The following is a 24,453-nucleotide window of genomic DNA, read 5'->3' on the forward strand; positions in this document are numbered from 1 at the left end:
AAGCATATCTGCAGATAAAGTAGTTTTTGTTAAGTTTCAGTAACTGCTATGGCAATGAGTGCTTTTTGAGATCAAAAATATTTTTGCTTTTTGCCAATGTTTATTACAATAGTGACGGCCCAGCAGCTCCCACAACAATAGTTTTACTAAACCCATGCCAAAAAGACACGCACTGACAAAACCAAAAGTCAGACCACCAATGTCGACATATTTGGCTTTGCCCATGCTTGTTTATTTTCATGTTTCCCATACTCCTTGTTGAAGCTGGTTACACTGACTTTCCATTGTGAATATTTTTGTGAAATACTCGCACACGTCACATTTTACTACATGATGCTTCAAACAAATGGTAACTTTTTTCCTAGTTGTTTTTTTGTGAACACAATCTTGCTTTCTTCTGCAAATATTTGCATTTAAATAAAGCATTCTATGAGCATTATATGCAGCCTCATATTGTTAAACTATGCAAATGTGTGTACTTTGAGCACTCCCAGCCTACAACATTTATTTAGAGCACTCACACTTATAATAAAGACTTTGCATTGATGAACAATAAATACAAGTTCAAACAGCTTTAACATATGGACACTGCTCCATAATTTTTTTTTTTTTTTTTTAAGAATTGTTATTGCAGCAGGAATACATGTGCTCCATAATGTGGTACTGGCTGGCAATGGGTTTGTGCTGTAGGGGGTTTGGCCAACTTGTCCCTGGTACTGAAGCTCACTCTTTTTCGGGTGGCTGAGCACATGTGATCAGATAAATGCTGTCACAGGGCAAAGGAGCCAGTGGCAGAAGTGGGCTGACCTATTGCCACATGACGTTTCACTGTCATGGATGGAAGCGCATTCTAAGTAACTCTTACAGATCAATTTCCAATGGGGGTGTCCCAAAGCCCCTTTGTGTTAATCTGTAAAAAAAAAACACTATATACTGCAAAGTTACAGTTGGGGTCACCAGAGGTGGGTATTTGTTTTAAAAATGTGTCCCTAAATAACTTTGAACCTGTTTGATGGATGTCTTGGAAACTTTCCAGACAGTTTGCACCCATTTCATTGTCTGAGGACTGAAAGTTTTGTGGCATTTGGTAAAGGGGTGCAAAGAAAACAAGCATTTGCAAAGAAATAGGTCTCGCATTCATGAGTTTAAGCTATTGGTATTGTAAATGACAATTTGTTTTTATTTATATTGAATAAACCGAAACCTAAATAAAAGGTATGATCATTTACAATGCCAAGAGCTCAAGCTCGCGTAAATGCGAGACCTTGTTGCATTGCAAATGCTTGTTATGTTTTCCCAGACAGTGTTACAAGGTATATCACCTTAATGGTACCAATTTAACACCCAAATGCAGTAATAAGCAACGGAAAGATGACCAGTCTACATTTGTGTGCCAGTTCAGGTCTGCCAGGCTCCTTCTCTTTGCTGTTTAAGCAAGACCTCATAAGAGGATGAGCACTTAGATTACCACCTTCAGAGACTTCCTATTACCATACCAGCACTATTTTACTCCCCTCAATTCTGCCACACCCCTGGCTTCCAAGCACTATATAATTTATTTGGGAGTTTTCCATCCCCACTGCAAAGCACTAAACGTACAGAAACACCAAGTCATTGCAGTTTATCAAAGCCCATTATGCGTGTAGGAGATGATTGTGGCGGTACTGCCAGATTTCCTGACTCTGGAACTGGGTTCGAGTCTCGACATCCTGAAATTCTGGGCAAACCAATCATTCCTTCCGAACAAAAAACCCCCAAAACTTGTGTAATATAGCTGATGCTCATGGAAAGCGCTCCAATACCTTAGGGTCGAGTTCGAGCTATGCAAAACGTAAGAAAATAAAAATACATATAAAATCCAAAAGTTTCTACAGCTGAATTGCTAGGAGGTCTAGGAAACAGCCAGAAAAGCTACCTCTGGGTTTAAATGGTAAACTGATATTTCTTCAGGAATTAAGTATGCAGCTGCAGGAACTGTGATCACCTACCGACAGTGGTCATAGAACCGTGGCATCTGTACGTTTCTTACCTGTTGACATCATCAATTTGAGGCCTTTCTCGAACTGAATGCTACGTACAATGGGACATAGTAGGCAAAAGTGATTTCTCAATGACCGCTTTACTCGCCACCAGACACATTGTTCCCTGCCCATCCTTGTCTTGGCGTCTTCTGTTGCAACCAAGGCCTTCGCGTGGACACCGAAGATGCCCTCTGTGTCATGTGTCTGTGCGCCTGGAGTGTGCCTCGTCCTATGTGTAGGTAACCCCACTCGTGCCTCCCAGCAAGGGCGTGGGCCAATGGAGGGCACAGAGTGTGGAGGAGTAAGTTTGTATAGTGCTTCATGCCAGACGTGTAGCCCCGAAGCACTTTCCAAGCAGTTATGTGACCATGTAAGTTTGGGGTAATGGGTGTGCTTCGCTTTCGGTGGTGGTGTCGGAGTGGGAGGCATACCTAAGAGGGGTAGGTGATGGGGACACAGAGGGAGTGTACCTCATGTGTCATTCATTGGGTGGTGGGGGCTAGGGCAGAAGCGGGTGAGCGACAGGAGCCATTGAGAAGGTGAGAGGTGGTAAGGAGGGTGGCTTATGGGGAGAAATGAATGGGGATGGCTGAAACGGGGAGAGAATTGAAGGGAGGAAAAGGGATGGCTTGAGAAAAGAAGGGAGGGGTTGGAGAGAGAGGGTGAGAGGAGAAGGAATAGCGGGGTGTGAAAGGAAAAGGAAGTGGTGAGAGAGGAGCGCGTGGACTCGTAGAAAAGAGAGCTGGGGGAAAGAGGAGGCATTGATGGGTGAAAGGACAGAGTGAAGTGAGGTAGCGAGCATAGGCTGGGGAGGATGCGAGAGCCCTCCTCCCACCCTGTGCAGATGGACACGATAATAACACAGGGAGTTGGAGGCGATGGTGTAAAGGGAGAGTCCAAGGAGGAGAGGGCGACGCCGGTGAGTGGGAGAGAACAAATAACAGGACTCACTCATCACCAGAGGCAGATGAAGGCAAACACATCGAGAGAGTGGAGGGCGGTGAAGAAATGAGGGAGGAAGCGAAAGTTAAGAAATAACAGAAGAGGCGCAGAGACAGGAGGTAGAAAGGAGCGAGAGGGAGTGGATGGGGAGTGGGAGGGATGCCGCAGAGCTGTTTTAAGTCCGGGGTTTTTAGAGAAGAAATCCATCTCTCCCCACAAGAGACTGCAGTGTGAGCTCTGATTCTGAGCTGAATGTACCACTTTCACTCCAGCCGCGACACAGAGGTGCACGAGGGGACTAGTGCAGCCTCGTGCAATAATAGTGAACACCGTCACTACGTCATTCCATCGTTCCCTTTAAGAGACTGCAGTGCGAGCTCTGATTCTCAGCTGAATGAACCACCTTCACACCAGCCGCGACACAGAGGTGCACAAGCTATTCTGGAAGAATGCAAAAGGCGAATCACTGCGGTAATAAGGAGAGATGGTGGTGTGACTTATTCACATCAGCTGTTTGCGATGAAACCACACTACCCAAAGGCAATTCTGGGAACTATTTACTGCACCCTAGGATATTGCGACATGAAAGGAAGCCTCTGGAAGATGGTGGGCAATGCGCTCGTTAGCAACGGAGACTAAAGAAGTAACTCACACTTATTTTAGCTACGATGCAGTGTATTTCTAAGCGCTCGGCAGGAAAGTTAGGTGCAATTTTTTGCCGTACACGTGGTGCCATGTCTGTAAACACGCTTTGACCTTCCGGCTTGCCTAGAGATTGCATCCCAACACTGCTTAGAGGGGAACCTTAGATAGGACGGTTAAATAAGGAGAGGAATACTAAGTGCGGGGACGGATACCTGTGGATGGCAAAGCCTCCAGTCTCTACATGCAATAATATTAGTTTACCCGGCGTGTGCGATTAGCACTTCAGTAGTCTTCTAACATCCCCTGCAAACATTTCCGTAAGAGGTCGGCATCTCTCCAAGATTTCCTGAGGGTTAACAAACAATAATTCAAGTGCGTCACTGTGCACGTTTGATGCGGAAACCACACAGCAGAAAACAAACGGACGCGGCTGACACGCTGGGTTGTGTGAAAAAGTAGGACACCGTTGAACGTGCCGTGCACCACACCCAGAGTACATGTACCTTCACACGCAGGTCTTTGGAAGTGGTGCAAGGTCCGCTGCGGTTTCTCGGACTGAGTAGGTTTCCGAACAAAAACTTGGACAGCGGCTTGCCTAACGTATAGTTCACATATAAACCCGGAGACACAAACGCAATAATATCTATTTAGTGAATGAGCAGACACAGGGAGAGTAGGTTTAGATAAAAAAATACCTCTGGCTGGCAAGTCAAAGCGCTGGCCATATTAGGGCCAGGAAAAACATTCCATGCTCTGGCAAAGTCCGCGAGAACACGTCACTTAACAAGGTTTAAGTAATTTTATCTTTCTGAAGATGTGTATACATTTCTCTACTGATACAAAGTTCCCGCTAGAAATTAAGTTTGTATTTACCTTGGATTGACATCTTTACAGTGTTACTGTGACTTGTATTAGATGTAAATGTTTGGTTCACGCGAGTGGTGCGCGCAAAAGTGAAAGTGAGGCATGACGGAAAGCCAGATGGCGCCTGTGCGCGTCACAGCGAGCTTTAGGGCATGGTCGGATTTCTAAAGCCAACTTACTAAATGTCTCGCCAAACCAGTGCATGCACTGGCTCAGGCGAGACCTAAAAAAGGGTGGTCCCAAAATGGGCTTTAAATCCAATGCATTTTACAGACATTGTATTTCTCACAGCGCGAAAACAACCAGTCGGATTTTGCTGAAATTTGGCAGCATTAGATATTAGGGTGCACAGATGAATCTTTTGGGTACACCAGTTAAGTAGAATAAGTATTCTTTAAGTTATAAGGTTTTTCAGTTTAGTAACATCTTGTAGCACAATAAGACTACAAATAGTGAATAAGCCCCAAAAAAAAACTAGACTGCATATTTATAGTTTCAGATTTGCAAAATGAACAACTGAAGACCCGTTTATGGTCACATGTTAATGGAAAACTATAAACAAATACAATGTACACACAGGGGGGCGTGGCTTGGACGCCGAGGAAGATGGCGGTTTAGAGCGTCTCTCCTCCCGTCACGAGCTTCTTCATCCGGATTTGGAACGCTTTTCTGAGCCTGCAGCTTGGATGTGACCGAAGAATCAAGCACCGGATCACTCCCTGACTGCGATGAGCTATCCTGCGTGGCCGTAGCTGCAGCGGAACGAGAGCTGCACCGAGCGAGGCTCCGGACGTTCATGGCGGCAGCACGAACAGAGGAGAGGAAACTGGGCACGGAGTAATCTCCAGCGTAGCGGTGAAATCTGCCATCACGAGGGGGTCTGAAGTAGGTGGACGCGTGTATAAATAAATGCACACCTGAGCGGAAAGGCGAGGATGATGATCGCATGAGTAAAGTGCGATCGGCCATGTCGGGACTTCCTCTGCCTTAACCAAGATGGCGTCCGCCACTCGGTAATGCCTAAGAGTCCGAGGCAAAGTGACTTTCCACACTGACTCTGTCCAAGTTAGCTTGATTTTAACGCTAGACGAGCGATGCTGAAAAATGCTCTAACGTTTGGGGAGGAACATAGGCACATATTTCTAATCTGGCCACGGGAGATTAATGTTGCTATGCTGTGTGCCTGGAGTGCCTGCCATTAGACCAGAATGAGTTCCTCAATGACACAATGAATGATCTATCCACAATGCTGCCAATCTGGTCATGAGAGCTTAAAGTTGCTGCGCTGAGCGCCTGGATTGCCTGACATCAAACCACAGCGGGCTCCCTAATATACCAGTGATATCCCCAATGATAGTAAGTGCCTTGACCACAGTTTTCTTCCTATTACACAGCAATCTATACACGGTGATCTCTCCAACGACAGTGATCTCTTCACGGTGATCTCTTCCAATGTCACTACATGCACCACGTGCACATCCTGGATGAATGCATGAGACGCCCTGTACTTCAGATCCCAGCTGATGAAGTGTTATTGCTACCAGTGAACTGTGATCTGGCTGACCACTCTCTTATATAGATTTGTACTATCTAATCTACCCCACGTGATTGCCGAAGGGGGGCTTCCAGGGCACCGATCGAGGATCTAAGCAATTCAGAAAAGGATCTAGCAGTCATTATGGATACCAAAGACCAGGGTACCCTTAAAAGACTTAAATCAGAGCACTCAAACCCGGGATCGCCAAATAAACCAAAGAAAGTTACTCCGGACACACTTGATATGATACTGAATAGGCTGGATGAAGTGAAGGACCTAGCCAAGGTCACTAAAGAGGAAGTGGTGGCAATCCGTCAAGATATCCGAGACACTAATGCGCGCTTAACAGAAACAGAAACAGAATCTAGGATCAGTCGCCTGGAAGACATAGAGGTTAAAACCTCGGCGGCTCTGAAACACCTACACATCTCTTCTGACCAGACAACTAGACGATTGGCCGAGTTGGAAGACAGGAATAGGAGAGAGAACCTACGCATTTTTGGGATTCCGGAAGGGTCCGAAGATTCGGAAGGATCATGTACTCGGTTCTTGGAATCTTGGTTTACTAAAGCCACGAACCTGACTTTTACCAACCCTCTTGAATTTGATAGAGCACATAGAGTGCCAGGAAGAATCACTAAGACGCAGAAAGGACCTAGGCCCATCGTATGTAAGCCGTTACGCTACCAACACGTGGAGCAAATCCTTGCCTTCGTGCAGAAACACAATCATATCCTGTGGAGGGACACCAAGGTCTACATTTCTCAAGACTACAGTAAGGAAACCGTAGAAATAAGGAAGGCCTTCCTAGCCCTACGACCACAACTGTCGTTGAAGGGATATCAATTTGGTTTTGTGGGCCCGGCGAGGTACAGGGTGACAATACGTGGATCGTCTCACTACTTCACGGATCCTATGAAGCTCAAACGCATGCTTGAGGAATTGGAAGGACGAGATATGGAACGCGACATGGAAACCAATAACCCAGACAATCTGGCGGTCTCAGCTTCAGGATACAAATGATCACCTCTGGGCGTTGGTGCTTTCATCAGGCTATCTCTAACCTGATAGATCTACAGGCCTTGTGGGCTTGTCAATTACAGGATAAGGTCTCAAGCTCGCAGACGCCTCCTGACGCTGGAAGTTTTACCGTGAGTTGTAATGTGGTGTAAGGGTTCGGGCTACTGTCCTGGAAGTTTCTTTACTTTCCTTATCTCGTTTTGATCTGACATCGATCTGCTGTTATTGATCCAAACTCTTTGACTTGAGCTGATTCGCCTTGTTTGATTACTACTGATGCGGGTACCGGAGAGATGTTACTCGTAGTGATCTGACTGTGTCCATGCTTCGGCACACCGGCAGGGTACTTCGGAGTTGGTCAGATCTCACAGCTGCCATGCTGAGATTCTCTGACTAAGTGATTGCTCACTGGCAATTTATTGCTTTTGCTTAGGCTTCTTATCATTACTGAATAGGCCCAGAGTCTACTAGCCCTTAAGGGCCATTGATGAAGGATAGGAAGCTGTAATACCTTCCAATGGTCCGTGGTGTACTTTATATTGCTTTTACTTACCGTTCTTTTGTTATAAATCTAGTGGAGTATTCTGGATTATCTCTGGCTAACAAGAATGCACCTTAGAAGTGCTTTATTGGCTCCATGTTAGTTCCGCCACACCATTTCAATGTTTCACTGCTTACGTAAATGTTAATATGTATTATGCATTGTGCATAGCTGTTCCAATGTTTATACAAGACTAGTTTAGACGGGAGGGTTACTGCGGTTTTCCTCACGTCGCCATGCTTCTGCACTACAGTTGGGGAGGGCGGGGTGGGGGGATGTGGGCGAGAGGGGGGATGTGTATTGTATGTTATGGTTTGCATTTTTTCTTTTTCTTTCTCTTCTCATTCTTCTTCTCTTTTCTTTGCTATTCCTTTCTCCTCTAGCCTATTCCTTTTCTCTTGACTGGACAAGTTGTATCATGCACGTGTTGTATCTGTATACCCACACTCAGACCATTCGTGTTCTATCTCTGGGCGCCCGAGCGTCTGCTCATGGTTTTTGTCCGTCTTGCAACATAAGGGTCAAAGCAGGGTACTCCTCACATAAAGCGCCGCGTGGTACGTCACTTCTTAGGTCTCATAAAGCATTCATGATACATACACTAGTATAAATGTCATATCCAATGCTCTCCACTCCGCTTGGGACGACCTCACTTGACCAACTGAAGATTCTGTCTATGAATGTTAAAGGTTTGAATCAACCCGTAAAAAAACAGAAGATATTAGACTATGTGCGCAGGCAGAAGGGGGACATTGTTCTGTTGCAAGAGACCAGAGACCAAACTGGACGTTAAACAGTTCTATACTCTGCGCAACAAGTTTTATTCGGAGGTTGTAGGGTCAAGTGCACTTGGTAAAAAGAATGGGGTTCTGATACTATTATCAAAAAGATCCAAGGTAGAATTATTGTCTTCCTCATCAGATGAAAAGGGGCGCTGGGTCACAGTAAAGCTTGCCAAGGACAACACGGAATTTTTTGTCACAAATATATACGCACCTAACACTAATGACTTAGAATTTTGGCAGGACTTAGTCAAGCAGATTGCAACGATACCTGATACGGCAGTACATATACTAGGGGGTGATTTTAATCTTCCATTTGACCCTGCCCTAGACAGAGATTCGAAGTGTGTGTTTAAACCGAACAAATCACATAATGCTTTCATCAAATTGTGTCAACGTTTCAATTCGATTGATACGTGGAGAATACAAAACCCTACTGACAGGGACTACACATTTTACTCTTCTCCTCATGATTCGTACTCCCGCATTGACTACATTTTCATTACACAAAATGGCGTTGCAAGAATAGAGGATACATCAATTGAACCGAGAGTACTGTCAGACCACTCATGCATATCTCTATCCCTCAGCAACATTACACCGTCCCCTAAACAAACGTCATGGAGACTCAATGAGGAAATCTTACACAAAGAACAAGATAAAACTGACATCCAAACAGCTATTCGGTCATATTTGGAGATTAACAAGAGAGGGGACACCTCAGATCTAGTGCGATGGGAGGCTGTGAAAAGTACCCTAAGGGGGGTGTGCATCAAAATCCGTTCAGCAATGAACAGAGATTGCAATGCAAAATTGGAAGCGTTAGAGGCAGAGATAGCTAATCTGGAAAACAGACACCAAATGACAAGGGATCGGGAGACACTTAATACCATGACTAACAGAAAATACGAATATAACAAGCTGGTGAGCGAAAGGGTGGGAGTGTAAGCTCTGTGAATCTAATAAGGCTGGTAAAAGCCTGGCTGCATACCTAAAGTTCAAGGTGCAGAAAAATACTATTAATGTCATAAGGGACTCTGCGGGAGTAGGCCATTCGGACCCCCAAAAAATAACTGAGGTCTTTAAAGACTTTTATGAGGACCTGTATGCTAAAAATGAATCGGTTGCGGAGGGCAAAATTCAGGAGTATTTGCAGGAATGTGACCTGCCAATGCTAGGGCCGGAGGACCAACACAGCCTTAATGAACCGATCTCGGCTACTGAGGTGGAAAAAGCAATCAGGGGGTTGAAATGTGGGAAAGCACCAGGCCCTGATGGCTTTACGGCTAAATTTTACAAAAGCTTTGCCACAGATTTAGTCAAACCTCTTCTGAACCTCTTCCACGAGTTCACGGAGTCAGGTGAAGTGAAGGGCACATTGGCAGAGGCGACTATCGCAGTTCTACCAAAAGATGGCAAGGATCCGTCGCTACCAAAAAATTATAGGCCGATTTCCCTGATTAATTTAGATTGTAAGTTACTAGCCATGATCTTATCAGCCCGTTAACAAAAAGTTCTTCCTGCCCTCGTACACCCTTCTCAATCGGGTTTCTTAAAACATAGACTGTCTAGCGATAACACCAGAGTATTAGCCCATGCCCTAGAAAAAGCAAAACTGCTGAATACCCCCACTGTAGCAGTCACACTAGATGCTGAAAAAGCCTTCGACAAGGTAGATTGGACCTTCCTTGAGGCAGTTTTACACAAATTTAATCTAGGGAGGACATTCACTAAACTTGTAATGGCTCTGTATGCCGGCCCTACTGCTAAGGTTAGAGCGGGTGGCTCCTTCTCTTCTTTCTGCTTGAAACAGGGAACAAGGCAAGGGTGCCCACTATCACCATCTCTGTTGTTATTAGCTATAGAACCTTTTCTGTGTCATATTCGGAATAATGAGGCCATTGCTGGTGTTCCGTTTGATGACTGTACTGTAAAATTAACTGCATACGCCGACGATGTGCTGATTCTGACGGAGAAGGCTGACGAGGCTATCCCGGCCTTAATGGACACAATTGATGGGTTCTCTAAAGTTTCAGGGTACAAGCTGAATAAGGACAAAACAGAAGTCAAGCTACTAAACAACATCGGGGGTAAAGAAATACTGGGCTCATCTGGCCTCACCTGGCAGCCAAAAGCTTTTAAATATTTGGGCTTAGATTTTGAGAAAGACTTAATAACGACTCTGAAAGTGAATGAAGACTTAACGTTAAAAAGATATCTACGCTGTTAGATAGCTGGTCACCCACATTTTTGTCCTGGTGGGGTAGGGTTGAGACTCTTAAAATGATGTGCACACCTCTAGTTAACTACCTGGCTTGCATGCTCCCAATGACTTTCTCGGACGAATTCATCAAAAAAGTGGACAGGTTGTTTGGAGAGTTCCTGTGGCGAGGGAAAAATGCCAGGATATCACTAAAAAAGTTGCAATTGGCAAAAGAAAAGGGCGGCCTGGGCCTGCCCTCGTTCAGGAACTACCAGACGGCCTTCCTCTGTAAGCAGGGGGCCCTTGGGCTGGTTGACTCTACATCCTATACCCCAGTGTGGCTATCTATCGAGCGGTCGTTAATGGCACATGCACCCCTCTCAGCTCTCCTCAGCATGGATTTGACCCATGTACCCCACTCCAAATACATTCTACTAAATACTAGAAGAGCACTCCTCAGGCTTGACCAGTCCCATAAAACTGCTTCGGTGATTAAGAAATCTACCCTACTCTCGTTATGGTATAACCCTATGTTTCGGATAGAGGGAAAGACCCTTTATTGGGAGTTGTGGGCTACACGTGGTATCCATATGGTGAATGACCTCTATGAGCATGGTAGGCCCCTACCCTTTTCGACATTACAAAAGAAATTTAATTTGCCACCCATAGAATTCTACCAGTTCTTGAAACTGAAAGCCGCTATCTCTAAGCGTGCCCTCACTACAGACTTACCATGGTTGCTGACCCGTCTCCGACTATTGTACCATGCTGACCATTTTGTATCTAGAATATATAAACTGCTCCTCCCCCTGCCCAAGAAACCACATAAGTTAACGGAAAGCAAGTGGGAGTCGGAACCTAACTCGACAGGTATACCGATAGATTGGGAGGTAATACACGACACTGCATTAACAAATAAGGTATCCCCGATTCTATGTCAAACGAAATAAATGTTGCTGAACAGAGTGTTCTGGACCCCTCAGAAATTGTTTACATGTAAACTGAGGGATACGCCTAACTGTTGGAACTGCCAGGAAGCACCTGGAGACTTGGCACACATGCTTTTTGATTGTCCCCTATTAAGGTCATTTTTGAAAAAAATATTTGCATATATTCATCAGGTATTCGGAATCACACCTGTGCAGGAATTTGTATATGTCATCTTGGGCCCTTTAGAAACACAATTACCGGACATCCATGACAGACAATTGCTTGATATCATGTTGACACTGGCGTGCAAGGTCATTCTATATAAGTGGAAACATTTTACTGAAGTCAACTTTAAAATGTGGCTGGAATGGCTTTCCTTCTTGAGAGGGGCGGACAATCCGGCGCTACAGTCAGCCACATGGAAGCCTTCGAACAACAAACTGTGGTCCTACCTAGATACGTCATCCTCCCACTTTGAGCCCCCATGATGCACACTTCAACGGACTGCCTGTCTATGTAGAATTTAGTATGTTTTACTGTGTATGCTTTGCTGTGTACTTACTGTCGCCTACACCGCGACCCAGGTTCCTGTAAACCGATTGCTATTGATATATGGATACATCTGTCCTCTCTCTCTCTCTTCTTTCTCCTTTTTCCTCCTTTTCTCTCTCCTCCTTTTCTTCTTTCTTTGATTTTGATTATTGTAGGTGTCATTGTGCCAACGCTATATCCATCTATACTTTGGAAGATTTATTGTATTGTCTTTGTTTTCAATTTTATCCAATCTTCAATAAAAAAGATTTGAATTAAAAAAACAAAACAATGTACACACAGAATACATCTTAATCTACATTAGTTTTCTTTGCATGCTGTCTGGCTCACAAAATAAAACTGTGCCGAAAAACCCATCTTCTTTATGTACACCAGTGCAACAAAATGGAGAAGTGACCTAGCGGTGAGCTACACAAATTACTATATGGAGAACATGGTAATTGGCCATTAGGAAAACAAATTATCTTATTAGCAGCGATTGGCTTTCATTCACTTTGGGCTTCATTTATAGCACAATCCTAATAAAGTAGCAAGGCAGCCCAAAAAATAAACTAGACTGCATATGTGCCGTTTCAGAATTACTATAGGAACAACGATGATATACATTTACGATCACTTGATTATGCAAACCAGTAAACTAATACATAAATAAAAAAATAAATCACATTGAATCTGTTGCCACTCTGTGGTTATAGTTGGTATTCCCAAAGATAGGAATTCCTTGGATATTGGCTCCCTAAAGATTTTCCACCCATTTGACCAAGCACCACAAAACCTTCCAGACCTATAGCATTTTGAGATGATGTACATTTTTGTGGTGATTCCTTAAGGGGGGTGCAAAGATAAAGGGGGGTCCCAAAATGCATTTTTTAACCAATGCTTTTTCCATTGACTATTTTATTTGATGTAGAGCGAAAACGTCTGAATGGATTTACATGAAATTTGGCAGGATTATACATTATGGCGCAGAGATGATGATTTTTGGGTACTGCAGTTAAGTAGGTGAAGCATTTTTAAAGTTCTAAGGAATTTAAACTTGGTGATATCTGTAACGGCTGTACTTTTGCGGAATTTCACATACTTTTGGGAAACTACTGCGGTACATGACTGTAAACCAGTTTCCCTATTGCCTTTTCCCCTCTTCTATCCCTCCACTATCCATCTCAATCACTCTAATAACTGACTAAGATATCCACCACTCAAATTACTTTCATATTTCGCTTTACTAACTCACCACTAATCCTTCATGGGTTCCGGAGTAGCGTGCTACTCGTAAAAAAAAAAAAACAGCGCTTTGGCGCCTCATCAGGAGAGTACTAAGTGCTATATAATTACAATACAATACCATGTTAAAGTGGTAATAGGTAGGGACCTACTTCTCACCTATATCTATGGCTCTAACATTGAATATAGACAAAGTGTAGTAAAACAATATGGCTGCCTTTTCAATCTCTAAAAACAGCCATTACCCAATTATATACTAACTTATCACCATGTACCACCGTATACTGCAAAGTTATCACAGTGTACTATGGCCCAAAGTTTTGGTACGGTCTAGCTATATTATTGGATTGCAGTGTCCTTTTGTCACTCATGGTGTCGCATGGGCAATGCAACACTCAAGTCAGATTTACAAAGGAACATCATATGTGGCCCTTCGTTGATTGTTAAAATCTAGGGAAACGCAAGGCAGCACAATTTGCTGTTTTGCCAAGGAACATGACTCGTGTACACTCCAGTCTACGCCACTCCATTGGATGGTGCTCTACTGTGCGCATTTCCACTCTACGCTATTCCACAGTATGCCACTACACTCTACGGTGCTCCACTGAATGCTATTCCACTGTATGCTACTCCTTTGTGCGCGACTCCACTCGAGTGTATGGCACTCCACTCGACTTGATTCTACGCTATTCGATTGGACCCACTCCAATGTACGGCACTCCATTGTATGCTATTACAGTCTACCCCACGCCATTGTCCGCCTCCCCAGTCTACACCGCTCCATTATACGCCACTCCACTGTACGCTACTGCACTATACACTGTTAAGCTCTACACCGCTCCACTGTGCAACACTCCAGTCCACTCTGCACTAGTACCCTGTACACAAGTCCACTCTGCGCCAGTCCGCTCTGTTATTGCACTGTATGAGACTCCACTCTGCTTCTTCAGTGTATGCCACTCCACTGTAGGCTACTCCAGTATATGCTATTCCGCTCTGCGCCATTCCACTGTATGCCGCTCCACTGTATGCTATTCCACTCTATGCCACTCCCTTAAACACTTCTTGACTCTATGCTACTTCAGTGTACTCCACTCTAGGACTCTCCATTCTACGATAGTCCATTGGACACACTTCCACTCTACACTACGCTCTACTCAATTCCAGTGTACAATACTCCAATCTCTGACAAACTTTAAAACACTCTCCTCCACTGTATGACACGCCACATGACTCTCCACTTGCGACACTGGACTCTACGATTTGAAACACATTTTTAAAAAAAAGATTAAAAAACCATTTAAATTCAATGAAAAAGCCAAAGGGTAAAGTGCAGTTGTAATATTTAGTTTTTAACATTTCCGTCTGTATATTTATTTTTGGGCCCTTTATTTGTATTTATCTATATTTATTTTGTGTTTTGCGTATAAATGAAGTTTTAAAACTGTACATTTCCATATTTATTAAACTGATAGATGCATACTCATAGTTTGATGTCTGTCGTGTTTTAGTTGTTCAAGCTGCCAAATATTACATAATACATCCACTGGTAAATACTAGCATTATACCACAATTGTATATTGACACATGCCTTTATTTAAAGAAATTTCATCCTGTTTTTTTATTTCCCATGCTGTCCATCTGCTTCTCTGTTAGGATAGAATTCATGAAAAGACAGCATGGAAAGTCCCTTAAAAGAAGCACCATTTTCTGTATTTATCCACTACTAAAAATAAATGCCAGACAGAAAATTCATTGTTTTCTGTCTATCTGTAAAAATCTGTAAAAACGGAAAACATGGAGCCTTAGTTATAATTCGGAAAACGTATTTTCCCTATACAAACCAAGTTTAAACTACATAAACTTTAAAAATTCTAAAGCTATAGTTACAACTTTCATTTACAATTTAGCCAACACCTTCAAAATATAATAAGTAGTGGTCCTTGTTACACTCTTTTCCTCGCTAACCAGGTAACACTAACTAGAACTACTATGCCCTGTCAAATTAAACTACTATCTCCCCTTAGAAGGCCTAACAAGGATTATCAAAGAGCATACCTTCTGGCCCCACTGTTTGTTAGTGGGTCTAACAAACCCCAAAACATGTGCGTTCTATGGTAATCCATGAGTCTACATCTAGATAAAATAAAACTCTGTAGGCCTTTAAAACAGAGTAGTAATAATTCACCTAAAAATGCTCATTGACCTAAATGTTTTTTTCACAATATATTTGTTGGGCCTATTGCCTTTATCATATCTTTTCATGGTAAATCAATCGGGTTTATAACCTTAATCATAACAAACTCAGCCCTGCTATGCTGCCTTAAATTTCTCCTCAAACTTGCATGCTGTATGTCTGTGTTTTGGAAGAGGGCAGGCTTCCAGCTCTAAAAGCAACTCTTTTACATGGGTTAGAGGCAAATCTGTACATAGTCCTCAGGTCTCCTATCATCATTGGTGAGGCCCTATAGAGATGCAGCTAATAAGTAGAATAGCTGGAGCTGGGAAAGACAGTGGCTGTATGACCACCATTGCTACTTGTACTGGTCAGTGCTCTCTCCACTGCCAGTCTCCTTATCTGTGCCAGTAGTTCCAACTCCTGTCTGGTGTGGTTCTTTGTAGTATAGGTCTGCAAGCTACTTCAGAGAAAGGGAGACTGGGGATATGATTGGCTCATGGTGGGTAGCTCTGGTACATGATGGTGATACATGGGCGTGTATTTCTGAAACTAGTACATGTGAGTACGTTTTGAAATTAAGAAGCAGATGTTTGAAGACCACATTTTATTTATTTTAAAAAAATCTGATCATTGTGGAAATGGTTATTTACAGCCAATGACTACCATTTGTGTGGTTGATTTGGGTAATGTACCTGAAAAAACTGTTTAGGAACGTTCCTCTAAAGCAAACTTTGTTTATCCCTTTTTAGGACTCGCCCTGCGATTGCAGGCCAAAGGCCTGCTGTCGCAGAGCGAGTCTTATTGTAATCATTTCAGGCTTTTGACTTTCAAGGAGTAGGCAGAGCGGACAAGAGGCTGTTACGCGCACGCAGCCGGCCGCAATGGGATCAGGTCGCGCGCTCACCCTCTCCTGTCTCTTCTTTCTCTCCTTGGAAGCCTCATACATACACACACACAGCCACAGCCCCTGCTTTTCGCACAAGCACACACACAGAGACACACACACGGGCACACGAGCGCACATACACACACACATGCACACATACAGACACCCCCCCCCCCCGCCTCCACCCCCCCAAGGGTGAGATGTCCCCCCCCTCTTTCCTCGCACTCACCTGAGAGGTCGGCGCGGGCCCTGTCGAGCAGCAGGAGGCAGGCGGTGAGCAGCAGCGGCGGCTCCATGGCGCTCGGTCCGTCCGTCTGTCTGACTGCCGGCGCGTGCCCCCTTTCGGCCTCCTATACAGATGCGTAAGAGAATAAGGATCAGTGCGTCCCTCCTACGCACTGAGCGAGCGCGTGCCCGCCCGCCACAGAAAGAGAGCACGGACAAGGACCCGGGTCTAATATCAGCTGCGCACGACCCGAGCCCGAGGACAGGGGGCAGACCAGGGCCATGGAAGTAGAAGGACAAGGGCCGCGAGCCCGCCTGCGCTCGTGTATCGCTTTGTGTGAGCACAGAGGCAGTCTACGCTGCCAGGTAACAGTGAGTATTCCCAATATTCGGCATTGCTTTGGGGTTGATTTACATCTCCTGCAATGGTTGCAGTAGCTTGGAGTTTTAAAGGCCTGCTCACTGCGATATTCCACATGCTCCACCACTGTATCTACCTCTGTATTTTCTTTCTGACAACCACTAGATCCCCCCACCCCCCTCTCCCTGTCGTCTTTGACCACTGATGTCATAGCCAGTCCTGGAGTGGTGTTATGTGCCAACCAGCATGGGAAATTAGTGGAAAGCAAGACACCATCAAGCCCAGTAGTTTCTGAACGGTTAGAGCTTGCCCCTTCCGGTAAAGGCACGTCTACTTTATTGCAAAAATCATTCCTTCTCAACTTCCTCTTATTTCTCTGGAGACACCGGCGTCAAAGGAGGATTCATTTCTGTGAGCTTCTCAAATTACAACCAGTTTTCTTTACAATTCAGTAATCCCTAAAGTAGTTTTCAAAGTCCTTTTTTCTTTTAATCAGCCTCGAGGCGACGCTCCTTTTCAACATAGGCCTTTTGTTCCACATCCAGTGTTGACATTTTCTTCTATATTGCGGTCTCTTGTCGCCCCCCCCTCCCCAAACTCCACATCCTCTTGATCCCCCTTTTGAGTTCAGTTCAGAGGGTTTTCAACCAGCCCGGTTTGGGGTTTTCTGCTCAATCAATGATAGACCTGGAGTCCAAAATGTTTTGGTCTCAGTTTGGAGCCAATGTGTTACCTTGTGGGGTTTTTGGCTCGTTGACCATCGCCCTATGCCAACTCCTATTTCTTCATGTGTTTACTCATCACTGTACAACCTCAGGTCTTTCAAAAAAGCAAATGTGTGCTGGGATTACACCATAGCAGAGTGTGCCGTCCTTTGTCAGGTCAAACCCCACCAAAAAAAAAAAAAGCTTTCAGGAATACTATAAAAGGGCTTTGGCTCATCCCACTTATTGGTAGCCAAGATTACATTTTAATTGAGCACAAGTGTGCTTCCACAGGAGAAAGATGTTTTCCCTTCATGCAGCTGTGATTTTGTGAATTTATCCAGCTGCTGCAACTGAACATTCAGGGGCAAACATGGTACGGTAATGCGACTAAAGTGCCTTAGATTAGTAACGATTAAAGAGGTAAGCCTGCCATATTGACTGTGAAAGGAATATGGTAAAGTCAATTGACATTTATGGGTGGATTGCTATTACTCAATTAAAGCATACAGAAAGCTTTTTGGTTACATGGATTATCACAAATTACCACGTCACCAAACCAGTGGTATAAAAGATTTGCACTATGAAAATACTTGTTAAGCTTTCTTAGAAGAGATGGCATTTTGCCAAACATCATTTGGTATAGAACTGTATGCCTAATTGTGGCGTGGTGGGAAAGCTTACACTAAAGTACAGTAGTTGTCTGCTGGTTATTACAATAAGCCAATGATAACAGCTATATGCTTGAAATGTTATGTCCGATGCCATTGCTTTGCCAGTTTATTTAATAATAACAGTATTACAAAGGCATTAGGGCTGCCTTATTGCGAAAAGTGCATGGTAAAGCCAACAGGCCCCTAACAGGTTATCATATCATGTTACAGCCACTGGAAAGGTATTTGGTTATATGTAATCTAAGATTGTCAAAGAAGGCATATAGTTTAGCGTTGGGTCACCCACTCCGACAAACCATGGGAGTAGAGTTGCACTGACAATTTGATGAACCCGATTGAGAACAGGTGAATACTGTTGTCAACTGTAATTCTGTACAAATTTGTAATTTTATGAATTTTTGTCTGACAGATGGCAGCTTACGGACATTTCAGTCGGCATGTGTATATGGTCAAGCCACTGGCATAGGCTTAGGGCCTGATCGGTTCACTTCAGATTCTCTAGGTATCCGTTTATAATGTAAAGCTATAAAAAAACAAGCATTTTCAATGCAATAGGTCTCGCATTTGTCAAAGTTGAAGCTGTTGGCGTGGAAAATGAGAATGTTTTTTACTTTTGGATTTTTATTTGCAGTAGAGTAAATATATTTGTATAGCATTATTATAATGTGCGACCTATTACATTGAAAATGCTTGTTTTAAAGGGTGCTTTGAGGACAGCACTTTCAAAACAAGCATTGGCATAGCCAATAGGTCTCGCCTTTGGGACCTTATAAATGTTTAGCCATGCAACACTTGATGTTGTTGCACCAAGAATATTGTGCTGGATAACTAAACACATAAGGTCCCAAGGTCCCAAAGGCGAGACCTATTGGCTATGCCAATGCTTGTTTTTATTTTTTGCTGCAACCCACATTGCGCTGACTTTGCAGTAAAGAAAGTGGAGACCAGCCACCCTGTTCAGTTTGCTTTAACATTGATCACTGTGCAGTGATGATTGTGCCCACTGAGCACCTGTGTGTACGGGACAGGTATAGCTTAAAAGAGCCAGCATCCTCTTTCCAGTGGTACCTCTCCCGAGTGGATCTGTGCCTTGGGATCATTGCAGGACCACGATACCCGAGCAAGGATTCTCCCACCAGACAACTTTTGGAGGGAGAGGGCGCCCTTATATTTTAGTATTTGAACAGTCTTTTTTGCCTCCTTGGGGGGAAATGATATGATGATGTTTCAGTCACCATAGAGTGGCGCAAAGCGTACTAGATGCCATCTTAAAAAGCCCCCAACAGTCTTTCTGCCCCCAAAGGCAGATTGAGGTTTCTCCCCCATTTTCCACTGCCCGGTGATGGATGGGGGCAGAACTCCCACTAGACGGAGGGAAGTGTGTGGGAGTGGAGAGAGAAAGTGGGGCGGCCTGCTATAGCATTGGACAGTCTCCTAAAAAATGCACCAACAGTCTTTTATGTTCCCTAGGGAAGATTTGAGGGTGTTATCCCCCAATCTGGCTGCATGGTTCCTGCTACTTTTTCTTACCCGATGACCTAAAAACCACAAACTGCGGCTAAAATTACACATTTTCCACATATCTGTGAGGTAAAGTTTTAGTATCTGTGAGGTTTCACAAAATTCTACCATCATACTTCTGATGAAAACGGTACCCCACTTGTGTGGCTGGGCCTAGCAGTCTGCAGCAGGAAAGGTTCATACCAGTGACCTCCGTGGTTCCTTGTTAGTTCAGTTCCTGTTTTGTAGGGTTCCCTAGGTAGGGGCAGAGCACACTGGCCCAAAAAGCCTGCTTTCCATTTGCTAAAATTGTTTTTAAATTTTTTTTTTAAATGCTGAAAATTTGATGTCCCTGAGCTATGTTTTGGGGTCTCTCCCTCTTCGGGTGATAGGACCACCCAAACAAATGGGATTGTTTCTGGAGAAGTGTGGAAACACAGTAGTTAAGCACGTGTTATGAATTAATTTCTTGCCATTTTGTATCTCCAAATGTAAGCTAGGGTGCATGAAGGAACGCATTTTACTAAATGCTTTCAGAGTCACATGTCTAATTTCAGAGTTGTACAAGCAACAAGTTATCCTAAACTCTATATCTTGAACACCTTAGATTTTACCATGTGAATTGCTGCATGGTCGGTACACAATGAAACATTGTTAGCTGCAGCTCTGTTGACTTTGGGGTTTGGACAGCTAATCTGCATAACCTATCCCTGCCACCAGAAGTGACTGACTAATGTAACACTGCATTACTTTCGTAAATTAACAATTAGGGCACCCAAAAAACAGATTAAGACTGTTGCATCTATTTTTATTCCTATTTTCTTTTTTAACATTTTTCATTTTTTTAAATTTAAATTGTTAGGTTCTACGGCAGAACCATGAACGAAGTAAACAAATGACCCTTTGCTCAATTTGGAATTTTGTCTAGTTTTCAGAAATGTATAGCTTTATTCAGGTTCACCCCTCCAGGTTTCACATCTGTTTCCATCCCAAATTTTTCAGGTATATTGCAACCACCAATATTAGGAAAAATGCAAAACTTAAAAACATAGGAATACCCACAAACTGTGGGAAAAATAGTTTACAACTCTGCTTGTCCTAAAATCTGGAAAGATGGTCATTTTAGCACATCAAACCCTTTGTTGATGCTATTAGTAGAAAAAAACATACTATCTCTTGCACAGCACTCCCCCCCCCCCCCCTCATTCCCCCTCCCGTGGTTCTTTCTCTCCAGAAACCTTTCTATATTTTGGCTATTTTCTACGTTCTCTTGAGGGGAATCCACAAAGTCTGGGTACCTTTTAGAATGTGCAGTATGGGTCAGAATGAGAAAGGACACAAACTTGTCATGCATACCTTTTGTGGAAAATAGTTATGAAGGGTTATGCATGAAGTTTCCTAAACATCTAAAAAAGATCATCCCTGGGTCAGGAATAACCTCGGCAGTTATGGGGTTAAAAGTAATAACTGTTAAGCATATTTTTAGAGAAATTGTTTTGAAAAGCACCACTTAGCTACTGTGTTAATTTTTTTCAGTGGAGCGCTCTCCTTGCTTTATGCATCGTGAAATTACATGGAAACTTCCTATGTATATGTGTTTCCTGTAAAAGCGGTCATTGGCTAGCAAATCAAATTGAAAATTTAACTGAGCAAATGTAATTTTGTTAATATTTTTTACCAGACATTTCTTTAGGAAGAGGGGGGAACTACCTTTGAGAAAAGCTAGGCAGTCTAGATGAAATTCCAGAACATTACTTACATCCTCACCACTTTCATTCAGAGTTCATCAGTTGTCACAGCACCCCACCGAGGGACCCAAAATGTCCTTCATGACCTACTCCCATCCCCAAGAAATAAGAAACTGCAAAATCTAATTCCATTGTCTCAAATAAACCATCTGCGAGAGACCGTGAAAAAACTTTGCAGTTCATATATCAACCTCCACAAGCAGAAACCCTCAAGGATGCTTTCAGATGTTAAGTTGACTGAAAAGTCAATGCAGATTATATCCGTCAATGATAGATCTTTTAAAAATCTTTGTAATTTGGAATACAACATCCGGCATTGGCAACACCTTTCGAAAATAAGTAGGCTGTATTGAGATGCAGACATAGACTCCATTTGACATCATGGCAGAACCATACCTCTCCTTGACTCCCATCTGGCAGCCTTTTTCAAGCCAAGGAACCTCAAGTTTCAGGAAAGAACAACCGCCCAGATCCTTTTCAGAGTCCCTGTATACAAGACGAAAGCAAGGAAACTGACTTAGCAATGTTAACCGCAAACTCTAACCGCTCATGAGATCGCGTTACCACTTGTGGCACATACAAATCAAAATGACTGCACATGCACAGATCTGTCTTTTGTATTTGATCTGTCTCAGAAAGCTTCTACAAGCTACACGTGTCCTTAAGGAACGGATGTGTGCGTGAAACTTTGACCTTCTTTGTGCCGCACCCCGTCAACTAGTTGGAGAAGGGATTTCCCAGTTGCTGCTGCCAGAGGATATGCTAGGATCTCTTACCTGAAATTTAAATTGCCAAGCCAAAGAAACTGGTCGCACCAACCTATGAATGTAGGTGACGATGAGAATACAGTGGAACCCCACTATAGTTTGCCCTGGTCCCTACGAACATATGCCCAGAGCACCCTTACTAATATGAACAGTTCATAACCTCACAAGTGGTTGAAGGGCTAGAAAAATATACAATATGATCAATCAGTCAATCAATTTGGATTTGTAGAGTGCAGCTAAGCATCTGCAATGGTAGCCATGTGCTAAGTTCTTGTTGTGATCAGTCAAAAAGCCAGGTCTTGAGTCCCTTTCTGAATTTGGGGAGAGATGATGTTGTTCGGAGGTTAAGGGAAAGGTCGTTTTCAGATTAAATAAGAGACACCTTAGGCCTTAGAAACTGTATGGAAAGCCCTGTGTAAAAACTAAAACAATGGAATACAACACAATCCATTGTTAATCTTCTTTTTAATAAGTAAAAGCCATTTTAGGGCAATTATTTACCGTATGTAAACTGGTAATGCAGAACATAATGGTAAGAGTTCTAAAGATCAGATAACACCAGGGCACTCAGTCCACTGCTCCGGAAGGGGTAGTAGACTTTTTTTTCCAGCACTTGGTGAAAATCCTGTTTGAAAAGAATGTGTGATTGCAGGCTTTTGGGTACCTGATGTGGAACCACCTGCCCCTGAGGCTCGCTACATATAGAAGGCAAGAAATGTGAGGATTTAAAGGCCCTGTTGATGGTCTGGTTAACCTGAAATTAAAAGCAGTTAATTATAGCCTTCTTGAAATTGAGGATACCTCACAAAATAAGCAAGACATCTGTCTTACCCCAGAGTGTAGTGCATTTACGTGATCATTTTCATTGTTTTTGTGTTCTTGCAGGCCTTACCAGCAAATCCTCGAGAGTCCGTGATGAAAGGTTAGGAGTTAGCTTGATGCACACCATTGTCATAGGACTTTCATAATTAGATTTGATTGTAATCCCATTTATATATTTTGCTTACTACCCCTAATTGAGGCATTGGAGCGATATACGCTGGGCAGCACTCTGCTTTGGAATCCAAGGTTAGTGGTTAACCCAGTGGTTATTGATGATCAGGATTAGTCTTGTGCTGTTAAGAGAACCATTCTATCATCCAGGGAAACAAGAAGTGGGCGTGCGCTGTGTAGTCGTGGTGAGAGTAATCACATTCTGGGTACGAAACAGTAATCAAAGAGGCGCGGATAGACATTTAATTGAAATTGAAGGTTGTTTCAGAATAACTCCCAGTATTTAAAATATTCAGTTATCTTTCAGTATCACTTGTGATGTATGGCTTCAATTTAAGAAAATAAAAATATCAAAATGTCAACACTGATATTTGCTTTCCTGGGTCTGGTCATTCTTTTCTGAGAAGGGATGGGATCTTGTGTGGGCAGTTGAGCCTGTTGGTGTGTTAACCACTTGCTCATTCTGAAACAAGTTTTTGTAAATTAAACGTATGACTTTTCAGCTGAGCTCATCTGAAACCGTGCTTGGGGGTGGGCAGTGCAGGAGTCCATTTTGTAAAATGTTCAGGGTTGGGCGAAGGGTCCTTTGTCAGTACTAGCTCTTGATTTTGATCTTATCCTACTGATCTGTTCCCCAATATATCCTCCATAAGATGTCTGTCTGTCTGGTGCGTGTTTTTTTTTTCACTGTAAATTAAAAGTATTTACAGATCTGGTCCTTACTTAGTAATGACTAAATACTTGGTTCTTACTGAATGATGCTCCAGAATCATTTCCCGAATGGTGGATTTACGTTTATTATCCCATTAACCATAATACTGTGCTTACTTTGGGGATGGGGTACTGCCAGAACCAAAGTCTTAATGTGTAGCTATTGTATCCAATGAAAGAAAATTGAAATTTTGTCAGTTTCTAAATTGCATACTGTATTAATTTTGTATTATTGCTTTTCCTTCCGATGTAGGATGTTTAAAGGACATTAGCGGAGGCTTATATCAATCTCATGATAAAATGCTCAACTCTGCGCCTGCTGTTTTGGAGCACTATCTTTACAAATGAAGACTGCCTTTTCACCTTTTGGTATGTTTGCTACTTATTTATTGTTTCCTAATGTAGATGCTGTGAATCCCTCAGTGAACTTCTCGTTGCTTTAAA

At 43.2% G+C, this 24,453-nt stretch overlaps 1 protein-coding gene across 1 annotated transcript in view; it reads left to right on the plus strand.

The window, feature by feature from the left end:
• ZBTB46 (zinc finger and BTB domain containing 46) overlaps nucleotides 1–24,453 on the plus strand; it is a 320,438-nt gene that overhangs the window by 32,389 nt on the left and 263,596 nt on the right. Inside the window, exon 2 of the mRNA XM_078651680.1 lies at nucleotides 24,263–24,378. Coding sequence (XP_078507806.1) covers nucleotides 24,354–24,378 — 25 coding nt within the window. The 5' untranslated portion in view covers nucleotides 24,263–24,353. The remainder of the gene's footprint in view (nucleotides 1–24,262; nucleotides 24,379–24,453) is intronic.

The sequence above is a fragment of the Lissotriton helveticus genome, chromosome 7 (genome assembly GCF_964261635.1).
Source record: "Lissotriton helveticus chromosome 7, aLisHel1.1, whole genome shotgun sequence".
Classification (NCBI taxonomy): domain Eukaryota; kingdom Metazoa; phylum Chordata; class Amphibia; order Caudata; family Salamandridae; genus Lissotriton; species Lissotriton helveticus.